This window comes from Ischnura elegans, chromosome 3 (assembly GCF_921293095.1).
Source record: "Ischnura elegans chromosome 3, ioIscEleg1.1, whole genome shotgun sequence".
Taxonomy (NCBI): Eukaryota; Metazoa; Arthropoda; class Insecta; order Odonata; family Coenagrionidae; genus Ischnura; species Ischnura elegans.
Genome location: NC_060248.1, coordinates 74,279,422 through 74,299,711, shown reverse-complemented (window position 1 = coordinate 74,299,711; position 20,290 = coordinate 74,279,422). Strand labels below are relative to the sequence as shown.

The 20,290-nt window shown below is 38.1% G+C and overlaps 1 protein-coding gene and 1 long non-coding RNA gene across 3 annotated transcripts in view; both read right to left on the bottom strand.

The window, feature by feature from the left end:
• LOC124156021 (mucin-19-like) overlaps positions 1-14,532 on the bottom strand; it is a 63,655-nt gene extending 49,123 nt beyond the window's left edge. Inside the window, exons 1-5 of one of the 2 annotated variants that reach the window (XM_046530301.1) lie at positions 14,453-14,532; positions 13,250-13,311; positions 13,025-13,153; positions 12,685-12,851; positions 7,491-11,520 (exon numbers count right to left, since the gene is read on the bottom strand). In XM_046530301.1, the coding sequence (XP_046386257.1) occupies positions 7,491-11,520; positions 12,685-12,851; positions 13,025-13,151 (4,324 nt within the window). In that variant the 5' untranslated portion in view covers positions 13,152-13,153; positions 13,250-13,311; positions 14,453-14,532. Of the gene's footprint in view, positions 1-7,490; positions 11,521-12,684; positions 12,852-13,024; positions 13,154-13,249; positions 13,312-13,404; positions 14,309-14,452 lie in introns of those variants that run through there. The other variant, XM_046530302.1, reaches the window with a different exon arrangement.
• A 406-nt stretch (positions 14,533-14,938) lies between these two features.
• On the bottom strand, positions 14,939-15,534 carry LOC124156020. The gene is made up of 3 exons (XR_006864253.1): positions 15,480-15,534; positions 15,204-15,373; positions 14,939-15,098 (listed from the first exon to the last, which is right to left on the bottom strand). It is a non-coding gene; the product is annotated as an uncharacterized LOC124156020 (long non-coding RNA).
• Between the last annotated feature and the right edge of the window lie 4,756 nt (positions 15,535-20,290).

The window sequence follows — 20,290 nt, the reverse complement described above, 5'->3', positions numbered from 1 at the left end:
GATTTAGATTACAGAAATACAAAAAAAGGCAAAGTTTAATGCAACAGGGACAGGATTTCCTGCAAAACTTCTACGACTACAGAAGGTTAAAAATCTACCTTAGAACTGAGAAACTAATTTAGAGAACAGAATAAGGACCAAAATACCTTCACACCTAAACTTTTTAATAAGACTTACAAGACCCCAACAGACATGGCATGGTACTGAAAATTATGGTTCACCAAATTATGTTCTATACTCCCGATAAAGGAATGCAAAACAATGACACACAACGCTTCCCAACTTTGTTTTAAGTTTTCGTTTCATTTCCCTAAAGAAATCTGGTAACTCTAGTGTCAAACCATGCGAAATAAACAAATGCTTATTTATCATGGATCATGTGAACTTCACGGCTTCCCATAAGTTTTCATTCAAAACATCAATAATTTCCCCATTTTAAAACAATAATTGCCAGTGAGTAGCAAAATGATTAAGTATTGAAGAATACAGAGTCCACAAGGCAATACTTAAATCTCAATAGCTTATATATGTACTTAAGTTTCCACCATCCAAAACCTCCTGTACTTCTTGATCACGAGATTATGTAAAAAAGGAATCAAATTAAATATAATAAGTAAACGTACAGAACATAAGAACTCAAACAGTTTAAATGCTTATAAGTATAAATATAAGCATAAATGCAAAACAGTAAACCATACATCCTACATATGAGTATAACTCAATGAAGCCAAACTTTAAATATGGTTCAAAGTTTGTTACACCTAAACCAAACTCGTCAGTAAAAATATGCAAAGGCAGTAGAATCTTCCATGAGAGAAAAAGTTAACATGTTAGACAACATGTATTAAGAGTATGAAAACTGTCTGAATTTGGTTTATGTAGACACAAAAGAGTCCTATACAGTGAAGTACCTTACATTTGACAGACCAGTTGTCAGGTAACACAGGTGTAGGCCTTTAAATTACTGTTATATATAGAACGATAGTTGATTGACTAATAATGCACGAGAAAAACATTTCACTGAATTTACCCATTCCCAAATCTTATGTTGCTCTTCAGTTTCACAATGCTTGGAACAAAAGTTATTCTTCTAGCAGTAATAGTTACGGAGAGGTGGTACTACAACCTTAAGGGTAAAACATTAACTTGAAAGGATATGGATTCAGGAATTCACTCATTCTCACCAAGAAACATAACTTGTTCTGGGGGTTAAAATGCACGTGTTTAACATAAAATTATAATATGTACATTACTAAATAGTAAAATATATCATTAAATACCAAGGAAAATTACTTATTTATAAAAAAGTCGGTACTCCAAGAACAATGATTAATATATGATTCCAAACCTTGACTCAATCACAGCATACAATAGAGCTATATAGTCAAAATGAAGTCATACATCACACATTAAGCATTAAGTATGCTTTATTTCCACAAGAATATTTACTGTTCCAAAAAACTCACCCTGGTAAAAAAAAAATCAATACGAAGAAAGTTGTAAATATAATCTTTTGTAGCTCATGACAAAAATGTTTTAATCGTAAAAGAATAGGCTTTCAAAATTTATATACTAATTTTTCCTAATTATTATCGATGCTTGTTTTTGAATTCTTTACCAAATAAAATTAGAAATTTTATAAGGCTCATTGGTACTCTATTAGTCCATCAATAGAACTTTTTGGGGTACAAATCATCTTTAAATCACAAGAATAACAGAAAAAAACAAGAAAAAGTTGGTCAAAACAAAGGGAAAATATTAAAAATACCATAATGTGTATTCCATATCTTGCAACATAACTGATATCATATCTCAAATTATTACAATAATAACAACCCATTGTTACAACAGTAAAGAAATTAGATGTAAACTATCTAATAAGAGCATTTCATGAATCATAAAATATGTCAAAGGATCACTTGGGATATGACAAAGAACTATCACTTGGGAATTAATCAATTTGTTTCTGACCTAGTCATCACTATGGATCAAAGATATGGTTCTAGGTGCTTTAAAGTAGGGCGACCTTGACCTATTTTCGTATAAAGCTGACTGACTAGGAGTATGAAAGGTCAAGTAACTTAAGAAATCCTTACCACCAACAAAAAGTGCCTGGGTCAGCTATATACCAAGAACTGAATTTAGAGTGCAAATGGATTGTCTGAATGAAAGTAGAAGTCTCCAGCTTGACTTGGTGGAATTAGCTTATCACTGCAAATGAAGAGCTATGACTTCATAATTCCAAATAATTTATTTATGCACAGTTGTCTATTTTTACCTGTGTTAATCCCTGTTGATGATGTTCCATGATGAAACCATGACCAAATAAATTATGCAGAATTAGAGAGTCATAGCTCTTCATTCAAAAAGAATTTTCTACTTTAACACGAGAAAATGAAAGGAAAAGTGCAGAGTAATCTTTTGGCATAAGCATGATATCTGATTCCTGGCAATGAAAATACAACAATAATTGACTAACAACCAAACAAACATGATACGTAAGAATCAATAAGAAAAAGGATTTTGTGCCATAAAACACTGTTCAATGAAATGCCATTATGAAAGAAAAATGTTTAATCAGGGTTCCCACTCAATCTAAATGATAAAATTCACAGTTTTTTCCAGGTTTTCATGATCTAAATGTCTTCAAATTCATTTGTACATGCAGTTGAGGACCTCAAATCCGGAATCCAGAAACCCGGAAAACCAGAAATCCAGAACATTTGAAAATTCCTCTGCGTAGTATTTTGACTTGCCACCTCGTGGCACCACTCTCCAAGCCTTTTTCTGGGATGAGTAGGAAGTTAGCACATGCTATGGACATATGCTAAGAACCTTGTCAGGGACACATAAGGATATCAAATATCAAGTACAAAAGCCTGTGCACATGTATAAATTAATTAATTTACTAAATATACTATGAAGACCAGAAATCCAGAAGCCCTTCGGTCCCAAGCTTTCTGGATTTGGGGTCCTCAACTGTAAATCATTTTAGGCAGAAATATTGATCATGAAACAATCATCCGCTGCATGTTAACTAAGAATTTTACAAACACGACAGACACTGTGAATGCAAACACAGCAATGAAAGTACTATCTCTCCTGACGTCACATATTGCTTGCAAAATTCAGCTCCGGCTAAAGGTTGAGAGTGGGAAAATAGAGGGACTAGGGTGCCAGAGAAGTTAAGAAATGGCTGCATTTTCGCAAATGTTAATGAGCACTTTGGTTACCAGTCTTTCGGCTTTAGTATAGGCTTAAGGCCAATGTGTCATCATGGCACACAGACCAATAATAGCGCTTCAAAAGATGTGTCCAGATAAATCTGTGAGCATGCCTGCGATTGACTGACCTTGAAATATGATTGAAATATCCATTTTTCTTTTAATCTGTCAATCGCAGTTCTAAGTACATTTGTAAAATCAAGATTGAGAGATTTTTAAGGCTTTAGCAGCTTCAGGACGAAATTCATGACTTTTTCCAGGTTTTTTCACAGTATAAGAAATTCACGGCTTATTCAGGGTTTTAAGGTTTTCAAGGTTGAGTGGGAACCCTGTTAATGACAATTTTAACAGGCATGAGTTTCAGTGGACTAAATGTTTGGGAATGAAGATAGTTAAGATAATAAATAGATTATGAATAATTCTAGATATATTAGCCATTGCCTGCAGATTTGGCCGAGCAGCAGGCCTTTCATTAGAAAATTTCATCCATTTGGTCATTTCTGTGACTTGAAATCCAAAAATTGTGTGGGTGGGGGTTCTCAAGCAACCTAAGTAAAGAACAGTACTGTTTGATAAGCAAGCAGGCCATTCCAACCTTCATTGTATGAAATAAAAATTATACTTAATAGTACTAAAAGCATGATTCTCTCACAACAAGGATGAATAAGGTTTACATAGTTGCCAAAGCTTAAGGTGTGAGCTGATAGCTTTCCCCTCTCCCTACTAATTATTTCCAAGAAAATTAGCTAAAATATGGGGGTTCACCTTTTATGATGAATTGGTTGAAAATTGGTTTCATTTTAAAAGATTACTAGAAAAAATAAACCAAATGCCAAAACCAACTTATTCTCTTAAATATAGGTTGAAGAATTTGGGTGATCCTCATGTGAAGGGAGATGATTTTTCCTAGGGGCACTCACACACATGGTGCAGGAAATTCTGCAATAATGACCAAAAACAAAAGCTAGGTAGGTAATACAAGTAGGTATATAAAAAAATGGATCCACAGGACATCTTGGATAACAAAAAATACTCTGAAAACTGAACCATATACAATGTACATGCTTGATGGATTTTGAAATTGCGCCTAAGATACCATGAAGAAATAAAAGAATATGGGACATAAACAAATATATAAGTTAACAATACTTCAATTGATAAATAATGAAAAAGAGAAAGTGTAACACTGTATACAACATTAAATCTTTTCTCCAACAAATTACATAATATTTATCTTGTGTCTGGTCAAACGATGTCCTGGTTAATGTACAAAGAAAACAAAAAGAAGTGACAAATAAAACTAAAATGTTTAAAAACAAACAAAGATACTATTTGACAATTTGGTTGTCTAACTAAGTTTTCAATTCATTTATGTGGACAAATAGAACTTCTGTGTCTTTAGCTATTAAAAAGAATGTTTACAAAAATGACTTCAAAAAAGAGTCATTGAGAAGTATACATGACATTAAAGACACTGAAATTATGAGCAAACAGTACATCATAGTCAAAATAATCATCATACAATCACTTCTTTCATTACATCACTTTTCTTTAATAAGCAGTAGTAAAGAGTGTTTTATTTCCCACCAGAATTGTAACTTCAAACCATTTCAAAAAATACAATTCACGGCATTTTATTTTTGACCTCCACCAGCATGAAAGTCACCAAATAAATTTCCTAATTCATAGTGGAGTAAATGCAATTTTCAAATGATTAAAAGAATAATGTATCAAGTGTTTATAGTTACAGGCAAAAACTATCCCTCAGCAGCCTCGGTACTGACAACAAAGAAGTTATCTGAACCACTGTAAGGTATACATTGACCCTATGCATTAAGTGATGACACAGAGGCTACTCACTAGAAGGGATGGATGATATCTATCTACAATGAAGAGTACAGTGGCGTTGAACATAAAAGAACCAAACTAAATTTCATTATCTAATGTATTACCAGAGAAAGTAGAGTTCACAGTAAAGGTAAAAAGTGAAGCAACCGAAATTTTTTAAAACCTATGTTTCTGATAATTTTTGTTCTTTTTCTTAAATGCATTCCAAAGGCCTGTTTACACATCGTTTTTAATGAGACTTTATGCCATGGATATTAATGGTTTGATAAACACAACCAGTTTCTTAGAGTGGATTAAGATCTTTCATTGTAAAAGTAACGTTCAAGAGCAAATTATAACTGATTTTACAGACACTTTGGTTTTTCCTGGATTTTAAATAACTGCCAGTTGGTGGACATCATTGTGAAATAAATAATTGGGGTAAAGTTAAATCTTTATTTACTTATACAACCATAAAAATTTACTCGACAATTTGTTTTAAGATATGATTTCCCAAGCATAAAATAGTATTGAAATGGATGGTTAAGGATGTTTAAATCATTTAATTGTCAATATCTGCCCATAAACTAGGCCAACAAACTTGTCGTAACTGTGAGGAAACAGATTTAGGGAACAATGACTTCTGTCATCCAGTACTAGGTAAAGTTCTTAGTGAAAGTAAACATATACATTACTTTCAGATAAATATACTTCTAGAATTTCATCAATTTCACCCCAGGATACCGACAAACATGGAAAATCCATGGAATACAATGTGCTTGGGATAATTCATGAATAAATGAGTCAGTCCCATATTTCCATAATAAGCATTCTTGGAAGCATTTATAGAAATTTAGCAATAGAATTTCCTTTGTTCCACTGACATTCTCTCCTACTTTACAGGATTTTCTGTCATTACTCCTGCACATTCAAAACTTCAACCTTTATCCCGCTGAAATTATCGCCCTTTAACCTATTTACTTGTTAACTTGTAACTTTATTGTCTTGGTATATTCCACTATCTAAATTTTGAAAATGAAATGTTAGCATAAAATGACAGGCTAAGACAAAATAAGACAGTAGAAAACTTTTCTTTGGAGAGTTAACATTGAAATTAAATTACCATGGGACCAAATTCCTATAGATGATCGTAAGGGAAAAAAATACATGCACATGATCGTTTTGTTACAACCAGGCATTTCGTTATGCTGCTGTAGCTAATTACTAGAAAAACGCATCAATTAAGCATCAACCAAATACTTAGTTCTCATTACTTAGGGGTAGTTAAATATAAGCATTCAGACACACAAGTCAATAAGTGACACAATTTTACTGCTAGGAATTTAATCTATGTAACAACCAGGTAGCTAAAAACCAGGTCTACTCTCAGTGTTAATGAAAAATGAAACCATCAATTAAATCAACCTTATATCTTAGCACCAGGCAACTTCTATAAAGCAAAAAAAAAAACTACATATTTATATTGTGAGAAAAATTATGAGCAGAAATTTGATAGTTATTTGAAACACCCTACCTAAGGTGCACTGGGAAATTTACCACTACTTATGCATACCTGTAAATGCAAAACCTATAATCATTACTGGCAATAATGCAGTTCTTAAATTCAGGAGTTATTGACTCTTATTGAAGTGAACCGTTTGAGCAGAACACTTATATCAATACTTTAGCGAAGAATAAGCAGAGAATGAAAAACTTAATGATTTAAATATAAATCAAAGCAGGAATAACGAGATAACATTTCGTTTCTCTCCTAAAAGTATTCCCAAGATATTTCTGGGGCAAAATTCATAACTTCCACAACAAATACAGAAAAACGGGACCATCACATTAAATATTTAAGGAATCACCAGGTAGCCATGTATTACTTGATTGTTAGTGTCCTTAACCAAATAAAAACAGAATTCCTAAACAGATGACTGGAATTTCAGAAAGTGGAACCAATGCATTAACGATGTTGAGGCAATGTAATCTCGTCTGAAATTTCTAGCACACTCCGTGATTCGGACCATGTTTCGCACTACTGCAAGATACATCATCTGAGATAGTTCACACCCTTCAAGGAGAGTCCGGCAGAGAAGTATGAATACTATTAGACAATCAACTGAGCAACACTCAGGGCACCAGTAATTATTTTACTAACAAATGGTCCGTAGGAAATTCAAAGACAAAATAGGCAACGAATCATCAAACATCACACCTATTTTTGGTTTTGGATAATTCTAAAAGAGAAATGTGATACAGTTAAACACCTATTGCCTTTGTGATGAACAAATAAGCGGTACGATTTAAAATTACCGATATGATCACTTATATTAGGAACTTTACCAATCAACCAACAAGATCATTTGCTATTAGGCCCAATATAAATAACCGTACCACTAATGCCTCCTAATAATTACAATAATAAAACTAAGTTACCTGTGAAACTGAGATCCTTATCCTTATCACTTGGATGGTTCCTTCGACCCTGGGGATGCAAAATCTTGGATTCTTCCGTTTTGCTCTCACTTGGAACCTTCCTTTCTACACCCCCCACACCTCCTTTCACCTCTCTCCCACCAAACATTGCACCACCTCCCACATTTCTCTTGGCCCCAGGTGTCGACAACAGACTCCCCACTGCCAACTCACCATTCTCCATTGATGAATGACCATACCTCGCCTCAACACTTCGAGCGTTTCTTAGCACTCCAGTTGATGAGATCCCACTGTCCACATTCGGCACTGCCGTCCTTTCAAGGCTCTCACTACGACCTTCTCGCCTCGAATGCACTCTCGAACTGCCACCACCACTCGTTCCTGAGCACATTACCCCCGAAGCCACACTCCTTGGCGTGTTAGTAACACTTTCCGCGTCACTATGGCTGGCTGCCATGGGCTGTAAGGATGAGAACATTCCCGTCAACCTAATCCTCCGGAGTCCATCTCCCCCCACTTGCTTGCCCACACCTCTGAGATCACCACCACTTCCTCCACGACCTCGTCCAACTTGCTCGACCCTTCCACTCTCGCCCTCAATGATGTCCCCTGCTGACATGTGATGGTCTTTGCGGGGCAATAACGAAGAAAGCGACGGAGCTCCCACCATGCCCGCCTTCTTCTTCACCTCACCTCTCCGCTTGCCACGGTGGGCTCCCGGAGCTCCAGCAACTACCAGGGACCCTAAAGACCCTGCTTTCCCTTCAGTATCAATGGGCCTTGGACTCCCAGAATGCAATCTATTGATGGCACTATGTTCATCATGCACTTTGGAAGGTATTTTGCCCATTTCAACCGTTACCGAGCCTGTCACTATTTCTCCTGACCCTTTAGATGCCTGCTCCTCAAAGTTTCGGTCCCTTGCTCGAGACTTTAGTGGCACATCATCTAGGTCCCTCAACTTAGCTTTCCACCTCATTGCACTGGTTTCCAAGGGTTCCTCGGCGGATCTGCCACTCATGACATGACCAACACCAGAAATCGATCCAAGCGTAGAGCTTGGAGTCGCTTCTTTAACGACTTTTGCCTTCGCAGTCTTTGAAGCCGACGGTCTTTTCAACCTATTCTCCTCCACACCCCCCAACACACCTTCCTTCGTTCTTGACCTATTAACCTTGCTCCTCTTGTTTACCTTTTCTGGGGGCTGTCTGCCAATTATTCCTCCCGGATGCATCACACCTAGCCCAGTTGGACAACTTCCTTTGATGCTCCCCGTAATAGCAGACCCTGGAGAGCCGACCATACCACTGCTATCTGAACCCATCTCCTTCTCCCTAAACCTCTTGGCATCCTTCTCCTCTTTCCGCCCCACCACAACAGCAGCATTACGCCCTCGGAGAGATATGTGAAGGGGAGGCACACGAGGTTCACCACTACCAGAAACTCCCATCTGACCAGACATCCCCGAGGGCACAGAACTGGTAAGAGGACTACCAACACTGCTCGACACCCCGGAACTGAGGGATCCGACGCTTAATGTCCTCCCAATGGACCCGCTCATACCCCCTCCCACCGTCTTGTCAGCTTTTTTAATTGGAGGCACATTCACAAAGGAGACATCCACCTTATAGGCAGGCATAACTGGCTCGCTCTTTTCCAGCTTCAACCGCAGTTTAATTTTCTCCCCAGGCCCGTTACCGGAACCTCCAACCAGGAGAGGACCACCAACAATTTCCCTCGAGGATTGGCCAACTGACACCAAGGAGCTCTGTGAAGTTTCTCCAGACCCAGCTTTCGGCCTACTCTCTATCGAGCTGGCAGTGGATTTCACCGTGGCCTCCGAATCGGACTGATCCGTCGTTTCCTTCCGAGAAACAGTACTAACGTTAGACTCCTCTTCGTCAGAAAACACTGAATCAGGCCTCTCGTGGAAACTGGGGAAAAAGGGCTCTGGGGGCAATTCCGGCTCACTTTCTGAACTGCTATCACTAGGCATGGGTTCCAAATGCCCAGTAAGAGGATTTATGAGGAATTGGCGCTTTTTACCAGATGACGTTAGGGGAGGAGGGGAGGGAGGTGGAGAATTTGCTTCCCGCCTTTCTTTCTTTTGACTAGTTTCTTTCTTGCTAGCAGCACTCGTAGAATTTACTTCCGAGACAGTAGGCGAGTCTCTTCCACCAGACTTGACTGTTTGAGCCACATTCGCTGCGGTGCCTTCATTCTGCGAATTCATCTGCTGTGCCCTCTGACCCCATGTTGCAGATGTGGTAGTTTTTGTGGGAGTCACAACAGGAGCTTGGACGCCAGGGATGCCAATGCGAGTGTCAGCACTGACGCTGGTTGGAGTAAACTTGAAATCGGCATTATATTGCCCACTGAGCACAGTTTTGTGGTGTATAGAATGAGAGATGGAATTGTGCACCACATTTGACTGCTGATTCTGGAGAGCTGACGGTGGTCTCTGAAGCCTTGCAGAGGCCTGCTGAACTCCTGGGTAAGGAGGGGGAGCTTGAGAGTGTGGAGGGCGAATAGGAGAGACACCCACAGGTCTAGGTTGAGGAGTCGGCCCTCTCACAGCTCCCCTTCCCAAACCAGAAGTGACTCCTGCCACAACTCCACTACTATTACCACGCATAATACTGTGCTTGGACTGAACATTTAACTGTGTAGAGGGTTGAGAAACAGATGCATTTCCACTGGGACCCACAGTAGCTCTCTGGTGATTGGAGCCAAGGGCTGTCTGGTCCCCGTTGGTCTGGGGTCGAGCCCTTACAATGCCCGTGGGAATGGATGCAGTTTGAGCTTGTCCTGCATTCTGGTGGGAATTTGTGTGCAAAGTTTGGAGGTGCTGGGGCTGCGATGGCAGAACATGCGAGCTAGTGGAGTTATCCGGCGTTGTCCTTGGTGCTGCAGCAGTACCTTCAACAGCTGGAGGGGGTGACAGATTGAGATTTGGGACAGTGGCAAGGGATATGTTAAAAGGGGACACAGGGAGAGGCTGTGATGAGTCAGGATTGGAGGAGTTAGATGATGGAGAGCCAGGTGATAGGAGGGGAGAAGAACCACCAGGTGAGGATACCTCGCCAGCCACTGCCCTCCGCCTCGCAGTGACCTTTTTAGTCTTCCGTTGCTTATCCACAGAAGGTGGTGGCATGCGACCAGGTGTGGTTCCGCCATCATTTTGAAGAAGATTCACCAAGAGGGGGCTGGAAAGGGCCACATTTGGGGCAGAAGGACGGTCACCACTGGAGGGGCGTGCAGGGGTGCAGTTTGCCACAGGACTGGGTGCAGGGTGACGAATTGGGATGCTTGTTCCAGCCACCGTTACACTGGCTGGCGTGGTGCTTGATGAAGGAGTGGCGGCAAAGGCAGAAGCAGGCTGTGGAGTATTGGATGGGGGCAGGTTACCACCTGCAGTACCTGGATATGGCGGTGGGGGAACGTTGGGGAATCTAGTTGGGGTAGATGGAGTACGAGGAGCACCGGTAGGAGAAGCTACAACAGGTCCAACAGTTTGTGTTGAAGACACTGCTGAAGCTGGAGTTCCCGATGAATTCGCTGGAGCCACAGTTGAGCCTTGATGATGTGACTCCCGGTTTTGCATAGCATGGGCTGCATGCGTCATACTCGCAAAAGGGAAAGGTCCATAGCCACCAGGCCGAGCAGCAACGGAAACATTCTTTGGGGGGATAGGGATTGGATCACTCCCAGGAGCAACAACATTGGGACTGCGAAACTGATCAGGAGGACGAGGTGGAGGTGGTGGAGTTGTCCCCACTGAAGCTCCAGGAGTAGGTGCTGATGGAGGAGCTGCAAGAGAGGGGGGCTGCGTCACTCCTGAACTGGAAGCAACCACTGCTGCCCCAAGTAACCTAGCAACACTGCGAACTGCTCCTCCTGAAACTGTACCACTTGGTCCAGGATCAATGGCAGGTGGAGGACCTGGGCCATTGCTGACTGGTCTAGTTTCTGTCTGTAGCACGATTTCTTGAGTCTCATTGAACCGCCCAGCAATAGTTAACGATATTACCTGAAATAATAGGTAAAAAAATATCCATTAAAAACTAATGCCAAAACAAAAACTTTACATTAAGCACTTCAGAAATACAAATTTCAATAGGAGGAACGCTAATCTGATATCAAAAAGGAAAAAAATCTTGGAAACAGTAGAGCAACATTAGCAATGAATAGAACCCAATGACAATGTCAAAAATTTTATACACCATATATTTCAGTGACATAATGGTAGCACTAAATACCATTAATAAGTATTGAGCAATGCAATCCTACATCTAATGAAAGCAGATATGGTTCAAGGTATACTTCACTGCCATCATTAACTGTTTAATTCAAATCAGTTCACTGATAACAAGGTTCATTAAATATCAGATAATGTAAAGGGAAAAGATTCTTTTCTTAACAATCATCGCTAAATGAAGAGAGATCATTGTGGAAAACTGGTTACCATTCCTCACTAAGGTAGTTAGCAAATTAAGGCACTGTACCACTATTGAAGAAAACTAGCAAATAGATATGGTTCATATTAAGTTACCAAATAGATAAATGCAATTGTATTGCCCTTCCTATCACAAAACCTTTGCTGTCTATATTCCTGACTGTTTTGCTAATAAATGAAGCCACCATAGATGTTAACCGTAAAAATCATCTAATGCCTATTTATAAGAACATAGCGGATGGCAAACACAAATATCACAACCATACCCCATAAAAATGGAAAAAAGTAACCCAAATTAAACCTAATTCTGATCAATGTGTCATTTAAAGGCTCCTGAAGACTTTGCTGGAGTCATCATATTCATTAATGTTTACATCAATAGAATTATAAGAAAAAAAATGAGGCAATTTCAAAGATAATGCAAAACTAGCCACATTTGATAGCAAAAATGTAAGGTACTGAAAAAAAAACTGCATGAATTTATAATAGAAATAGGGTGAATATCAAAGAAACTTTGGAAAGACATATGTATGAAACAAAATAATGACCATTAAAAGATGAGATCAGTATTATATTTTGGATTTAGCAGCAACAAAAAACAACATTGATGGAATACGGCCATTAATTTTGACAAATGACCAATAAATTATGAGTCCTGGATATAGATAAAGTAATTTTATCAAACTACAACCTAGGTATTGAAATAAATTGAACTTTATAGACAAAGAAATGGATTACCTGATCTCCTTCTACCTGGACAGATAAGATACCCAACTGCCTGAGGGACAGGTCCCCCTGCTGAGCCAAAAGCCTCAAACGTTGGGCAGCCTCTCGAGGTATAGTGAAGGTCACTCGCACTGAATTCCATGGCTCCACTTTGGAAACCCTTAACGATTCTTCTTTTCCTGGAGGATAACAATATAAGAGAAGTTTAACAAATGGCAACATAACTGTATAGGGTTATTTTGAAAATAAAAGGGGAAATGGTTAATTCTATGACAAAAAATTTCCAGAGAAAGTAACAGTGAGAGACAATAACGTACACTTACACACAAAAACGTTGAAACATAACACTTACCTGTACATAAAATATTGCATAGATTTTTTACAATATAATTGAACCTATCAGGGAAGGCAGGATCAGTTAAATCTCCTTCACATGTGACCACAGTTTCAATAAGATCTCCATCACTGTCTGCGGCCATCTCTATTTAGCAAAAGGTAAAATAATAAAAATTAATTACCACTTAACACAAATCAAATAAAAAACTCAGTACCTACTATAGCAAACAAACCAACTTACATGCTTTCCAGATCACATTCAGGGGCAAAACCAACAAATTCTTTGGGAAATTAATAGGCAATCTGCAAATGAGAAAAATTGAGAATAAATCGCTCCAATTGTAAATCAACATCCAACTAATGGATATGTCATTCATTATCGTAGTAATAACGCACAATATGCATATCAAGTACTCTCATCATCCGAACATATCTTGACATCTCGAAACCAATGACGTCCACAAAACTTGTCTTATGCATTGGATTAGCTTTAAAATGACGGAATACTACAAAAATACCAACAAGCACCCGTATATTACACAGACCATTCCTCAAACACAACTGAATAATGCTGATGCTCGGTCTGTCAAAATTGTAAAATTTAAGTAAACCCAACAGGCATGACATGAATAATGCGATAAAACAACATAAAAATCCACAGCTCGAAAAGCACTGACGCCAATCAACCCAGAATTTGTTTTTCCGTGATCATAAGATTTACTTTCCATAGCCATTAACTTCCGTTTCGTTCACTAATCATTTATACCACATTATCGGTAGAAAAAAGTAATGTGATCCTATTAAATACAAGAACTTAAATAAAATTTTTCCCAAAATCTACACTTATACACCGGTTTTAATTAATTTATGGGTTGTATACAGAACGGTACTCGGTCACGTTCGTCAACATTTCCATGGAACCTCCATAACAGTAAACACTTTTCGTTTATCAACCTATATTTTTCATTATAACGTCATGCTACTACGTTTAAACTCATTTTCAAGCAATTTAACACATAATCAAGCTTTACAATTACATATATTGCTTAATACGATATCCAAGCCGTTCAAGGGGATTGCGACCTCCATTTTGTGACATGGGGGAGTGGAGCTCCGCTGCAGCATGCTTCTAAAGTTCCGTCAAAATGAGAACACATATAGCCATCGAAAATATAACTAATAAACACTCGCATGCTCGAAAGTCGTACGCATAATTTTTAAATAAGTAACATGACTTTCAATCACCCAGAGGCACTTAATTCCGTCGACAGAAAGTCGTTCGAGATTCGAAAACTGATCCCGTAAAGACGGAAAATCTTCCGTAACACCAATTTTGGCCTTTAATATATAGCTACATGACGGACGACAGACAGTATACAACGAAACTGAAAGACTACTCACATACCCAACGAATGAAAATCATTGTCAATAAGCCACAGCTTACCTGGTAGTAGGGAAAATTCAGGCATAATTTGGACGAAGTCATAAACGCCATGGAACAATAACAAGTGCCGCCATTTGCAATGCTCCAAACTGACATGCGCAAATCAATCAGTTGCATTATGGGAAACCTTCCCGCCACCAGCCATGTTGAAATCGAGTTTTCGTGAACTCCTATTGGAGCAGAGGCTACACAATTTACCGTAGTTACTAAACTTGTTCTGTATAGTGTTACTGTTCTATTTATTTATTGTTCTTGCAACTTTTCTATTCGTAACCTGTTGTACTGTAATTATAACTACACTGAGAAGCGCGAACACCTTAATTGTAATTGATGCGTTGGCACTTGGCAGTAGCAATCGATTTACATCCTTTCGTGCACTCACCACTCAATAGTTAGCCCATATTCATCTATTGGAGCTCAACATTATTAATATCGGTATCAAGGACCCAAATTTATGGTAATATTACATCTTAAAAATAAAATCAGTTGCGACTAAATAATTTTATTATCACATTATACTACAAGAAATAATTGGTTTTTCATATACAATTTACATTACAAGGATAACTTTTAGCCCTTAGAACTGGCTGATTGGAAAACGCCTGCCTTCCTCATTCTATCGAAGTCGGCATCGGCATCATAAGTCCTGCAAAAAGAAATATGTTTCAGAGGTTAATATAACTCTCATCTTACCAACGAAATTCACATATAAATTGATAGGTAGTATCCACATGAAACGATAGGGACATACTTGTAATACTCCGCAATCCTGCGCTTGCGTGGATCACTTATGGCGAATTTGTAGCCCAGACCAGCAGCAATACTTAATACAAAAGCAACAGAGATATTTCTTGTAATCTGAGAATTAAGAAGTCCTCGCATTTGAGGTTTGGCGAGCCGTGTTACTCCTGCAGTGGCCATCTATCAAATATACAGAAATAATACAATCAAACCAAGGCTCAAAATCATTACTCCGGCAAAATATGAGACGTGAATAATTTAAAAGGACATATACAATCAAGAGTACCTTGTTTAAAGAGTTCTCGTCCCTTTACAGCTCCCAATGCTGGCCGTCTGAACGAATAAACGAAAGTGCAAGGAGAAGAGGAAACAGCGACACCACTTGATAGTATTCGAAATTGAGAATCGGAATTCGCAATACAAACCAAACGGCGTCGGGGCGTTGCTATCACTGGTTTTTATTGATGTTGTGTTGGCATTGGTGGAATCTTATTTATTGCAGTGGGTAGTTCCGTTGTGAAAAATATGTAAGAGTTTTTTTCAAGGAGAGAGTGCTTTACACGGATTATTCCCCTTCTGTGTTATGAGTTGATGTGTAATCCGAAACCTGAAAGTTAATGCTGTCATATTTTGGTGTGGCTTGTTGTTGGTGTCGTGTTTTGTCCAAATGTGCACGAACTGGAATTTATTTTCTTTCCGAGTTCAGAAGGGAGGTGATTTTTTTAAATAATGTGTGTCAGGGTGTATAACGTTGCTAGTTTAACGGAGTAGCGACGTCGATGTTGTAAACAGGATGTTGTTGTTCTTAATATTAAAGAGTTCTTAGCCGAATGCGGAATTTTCCTCTTATGATGTGGATAGGCTTTTCTGTTCAGTTAAACGTATCTGTCCTTAAAATGCAAGTGGTTTAATTTCATGTAGCCGAAAGGTGTTATTAGAAATATGATCCGAGGTGATTTTCTGATCTTCTGTTTTGGAGAAATCCGTCGAAGGCCGTGAAACACAGCTGAATTTTTAAAACTCAGTTGCTCTATTCCACTGGTGTGTCCTTGTTAAGCACGATGACTCAGTCAATTGCACTCAAATAAAAAGCTATCCTCGGTGGTGTAGTTGCCTATATGATCTTATTTTTTAGATGACTTAGGAAGAGGGCTAGACAAGGCCTATCCAAAATTATTGAATATTACCTGAGGTTATCTGAGATTTGGTTGTTTATGACCCAATCATTCACATATTGACGTTTCAGAGGCCTACAATACGGATAGATTTCGGAGGCCTACGCGGTAAAGTGTCGTACGTAATTTCGACCGCCCCCAAATTAAGGTCAATAAAGTAATGTTTATGGTATCTCTGTATTCAATCTTAGGCGCAAGCTGTATTTTTCGCTGGAAATTTCTTTTCAGGTTTCCTGAAAATGACATAGTATGTGTCACGATTCCAGACTACTTATGCTTCCACCCTATGAACTGGCAAGCTGCAATTAAATAACATAGGTTATGACATTAGGGCCCTCATGTTTTATTCCCTTGCATACCAATGGAGTTATGTAAAGCCATCTGCTCTCTCAGACTTAATTTTACATCACAATTGGCAATCGCTTGTCAATCAATATGATTATTAGCAAGAAACCTGCCACAGCTTATTCTTATTTACCCAATCTTTTGCACCTGTACACAGATAATTAACTATATCCCTTTTCCATTCACGTAAGGTTTTTCAGTATCAAGCAATAAAAAATTTTACTCTGCAAATCTCTCTCCAGTTACTAATTGAAACTCCACAACCCACTGGGTAATTTAATTCACATATTACCTCTAGATATGCCGTTAGCATTCAATACTCATTTTTTAAATTCCACTACTCATTTCCTATTTCGCACTGAGTATCCGAGCTTTGGTGTGTTTGTGTGGTGTTTTCGAGTATGAGGTAACTGGTGTTAATACTATAGTTACTCTAAAACTGTAGCAAACCATTACTTAGCCTGCAATGCAATACAATGAGATACTTCGCAATTGTCCTGTTTTCTTATCTCTATTGAAATAGTATTGCAGATCCTCAATATTACCTCCTCCAAACTAAATGTTTGTGAATTGTAATGTTACAGAGGTCATTTGAATTAAGTTAAATGGTTAAAGACTACATTTTTAATGTAATTTTTGTCACTTTATCTGATTAAATTTTGTGGATTTTATTTTCCTCTCAAAATGGATTCAATAAAGCCAGCCATTCATTAAATTTTGGTGCCCATTAAAAACCTTAAATATGTAGCCAGCAGGGGGAGACATTAAAAGCTTCAGAGGTAAAAGTATTTGGTGTAACCCTTAAAAAGGAACTCACCCTCACAAATATTTTAATGGAAAAGCATCCTTGATAAGAAATTTTTATGTTGACCTCATCTTTTCATGCTGTCATTTCTTGGTCTGAGCAGCTGTCACAGTAATCAATTTTCATACATTACATATTTTTTCAAATAAACCAAATACTATTCATTATTAAAATTAAAAAGAAGAACTTAGTGCTTTCACATTAATATTTATTCACAAATTTACGACCATGGCTTCAATGTTAGACATCATCAGGCGATGATGACGTCTAACATTGAAGCCATGGTCATAAATTTGTGAATAAATATTAATGTGAAAGCACAAAGTTCTTTTATTTTATTTTAATAATGAATCGCTTTCACCAAGTTACGCCTCTATCAATTTGACTACCTGAGGCAGCAGCATTCTGATCCACCTAAGAGCTATATTGTTCTAACGAGGCTGAATTATTTTGCTTCTCCCTGGTAACTACTTTACTAGGCCACGATTGTGATAAGTTCCATCTTCCTCCACCTTGACCAGTAATTATAAAAAAATATTTAATTATGTACTTTCATTTTCGTGACCAAATAGAAAATTTACCAGCTCCTTCCCTTGAATTTCAACACAGCCATGAAATACTTCTTCAGCACCACTTAAAGTACCCCAAATACCACGGGAATTCCTAATTGAAATCTTATTCCCATGCACCTCAAAATCTCTATCAACACCCCCATTCAGGTTTTCATTCCTTAGTACCACATTTTTCCAAATAATTCAATCACCACATTAACTGTCAGCGGTCTCTTTCGTAATTCATTCCAAATCCTGTCAACACATTCCTGATAGATTCCTCTCATTTACTCATATATGTAGTAAATATTTGCGTGACTGAACCATATTCTTACTTTATGCAAAGAAAACTACACACTGCTGTATGCAAAAACAGTGACATGTTGTCCGACACTTGAGTTTCACTAATGAGTTAGATTGCCAGCATAAAAGTAAACATCAAGAAATTGATAGACTTTCACTGAAAATTTTTTAGAGAACAGAGCAAGGGGTTATTCCGCATGAAATTAAAGGCATTCAACAAAAATAAAACTGCTTAGTTTAAAGTGATGGCAAAAAAGGTCCTTGCACCATTCATACACAAGAAAACAATTTCATGAAGGTACAGGAAAATGTGAGGGGTGACACCTAACTAATTAGAATGAAATATGTTCCAGTGTATTTTTAAGACAAAGATGTAGACAACAGACTGCTGAAAACCTCAACCTGAGTTATTGCCATAAATACTCTACACAGGATTCACCACTCCCATAGTTCCATTGATTCCCACCAGTCGCAATAAATAGAGGCGTTCCAGTCGCTAGGACACAGGTAAACATACGTGTTAGCCCACAAGAGATGCACTACGCGTTGAATGTAATCGTTTATTGCTCAAAATCAAGCTCAGTTAATCAATATTAAGCTTATTTTCACATCTAACACTTAAAAAAACGCAGGTGAACATTTAAGAGTGCAATGTAGTTCCTTTAAAAGATACGTATTAGCCCGTATTACGTACTTGTAAATATGGTCTAGTGCTTAAGGTAATGGAACACCACTCTCAAGTTCCATGTTAGATTCCCACCTGTGGCAATTTTTTTCATAATTTCCTTCTACTTTTTCTGAAACCTGCTATTAACAATTATATTCATGATTTTCACTGATAATTTTAATTCTGTGCGAGGAAATGTTTGTTTACACTTGCTATGTCTGATGATCTCCCATTTTTTCACACGGAAGCTTCCTTTGAATTGTAGCATTTTCGTGTCGCAACACGACGCATTATTAATATACACATTGATTTGGTTTCCTTTTATGTTGCAAAATGATATTAACTCATTCTACCATTAATGCCTAGTTTTCGAATCTGATTTCGTTATTATTAGAACTTTTAACACCCTGCCGAGTAGGAAAAAAACATAACTGGAAAGGCTATATTCTTAGATGATTAAAATTGATAATTCTCTTGATAGAAAAAGCAAAATTTACCAACAAGATGCTTCTCTGGAGCCTCTTGTTAGATGAGATACAGCTTGCTGAGTGAAAATATCCCGTCTGTCCCTGACTCCGGAGGAAGAACCCATTACCTCCCTGGCTCGCTCTATCTGGTTTTCAACAGTTCTTTTCCAATGATTTGAAAAATAGGCTTGAATTGCAAGAGTCCACAAGCCCGTAATTCAATATGAAAAGAATCCAAGTACATGTGTATGTTAAACATGCGCCGTGTTGCGACAGGGAAATCAAATATGGACCAGAAAGTGCAGTGTGTAAGCTATGACTGGGACCAAATGAAGAATGGTATAGCAAGAATTAATGGAGATTAGAATACCGTATTTGTCTGAATATAGTCCCCCTTTCTTTCCAAAAATGCCCATGATAAAAGTAAAGGGGGGACTATATTCAAATGCACTTTTAAAATTTTTCCGGAAACTCAAGCCTCAAAATTAGGGGGGGGGGGGGGACTATATTCGGAGAAATATGATATGTGAAAGAAAACACTACTGTTAAGGACAAGTTAGAGAGGGTTAAAACAGGGATGTGTATTACAAGCAGCATAGTTGTTGATTAGCTACACGGAGAGTGTGGTTATGAAGCAGGATCAAAGAAGAAATCACTGGGTTTTTGTTGAGTGGTAAAAGAGGACAAGTTATGCCTTAAGTTGGAGTCGGTAATTCGAGGGTAGGATTAAATTTCATAACCAATCAGTTTCACTGTCCATTGGTACTTAATCTCTATCTGTTTG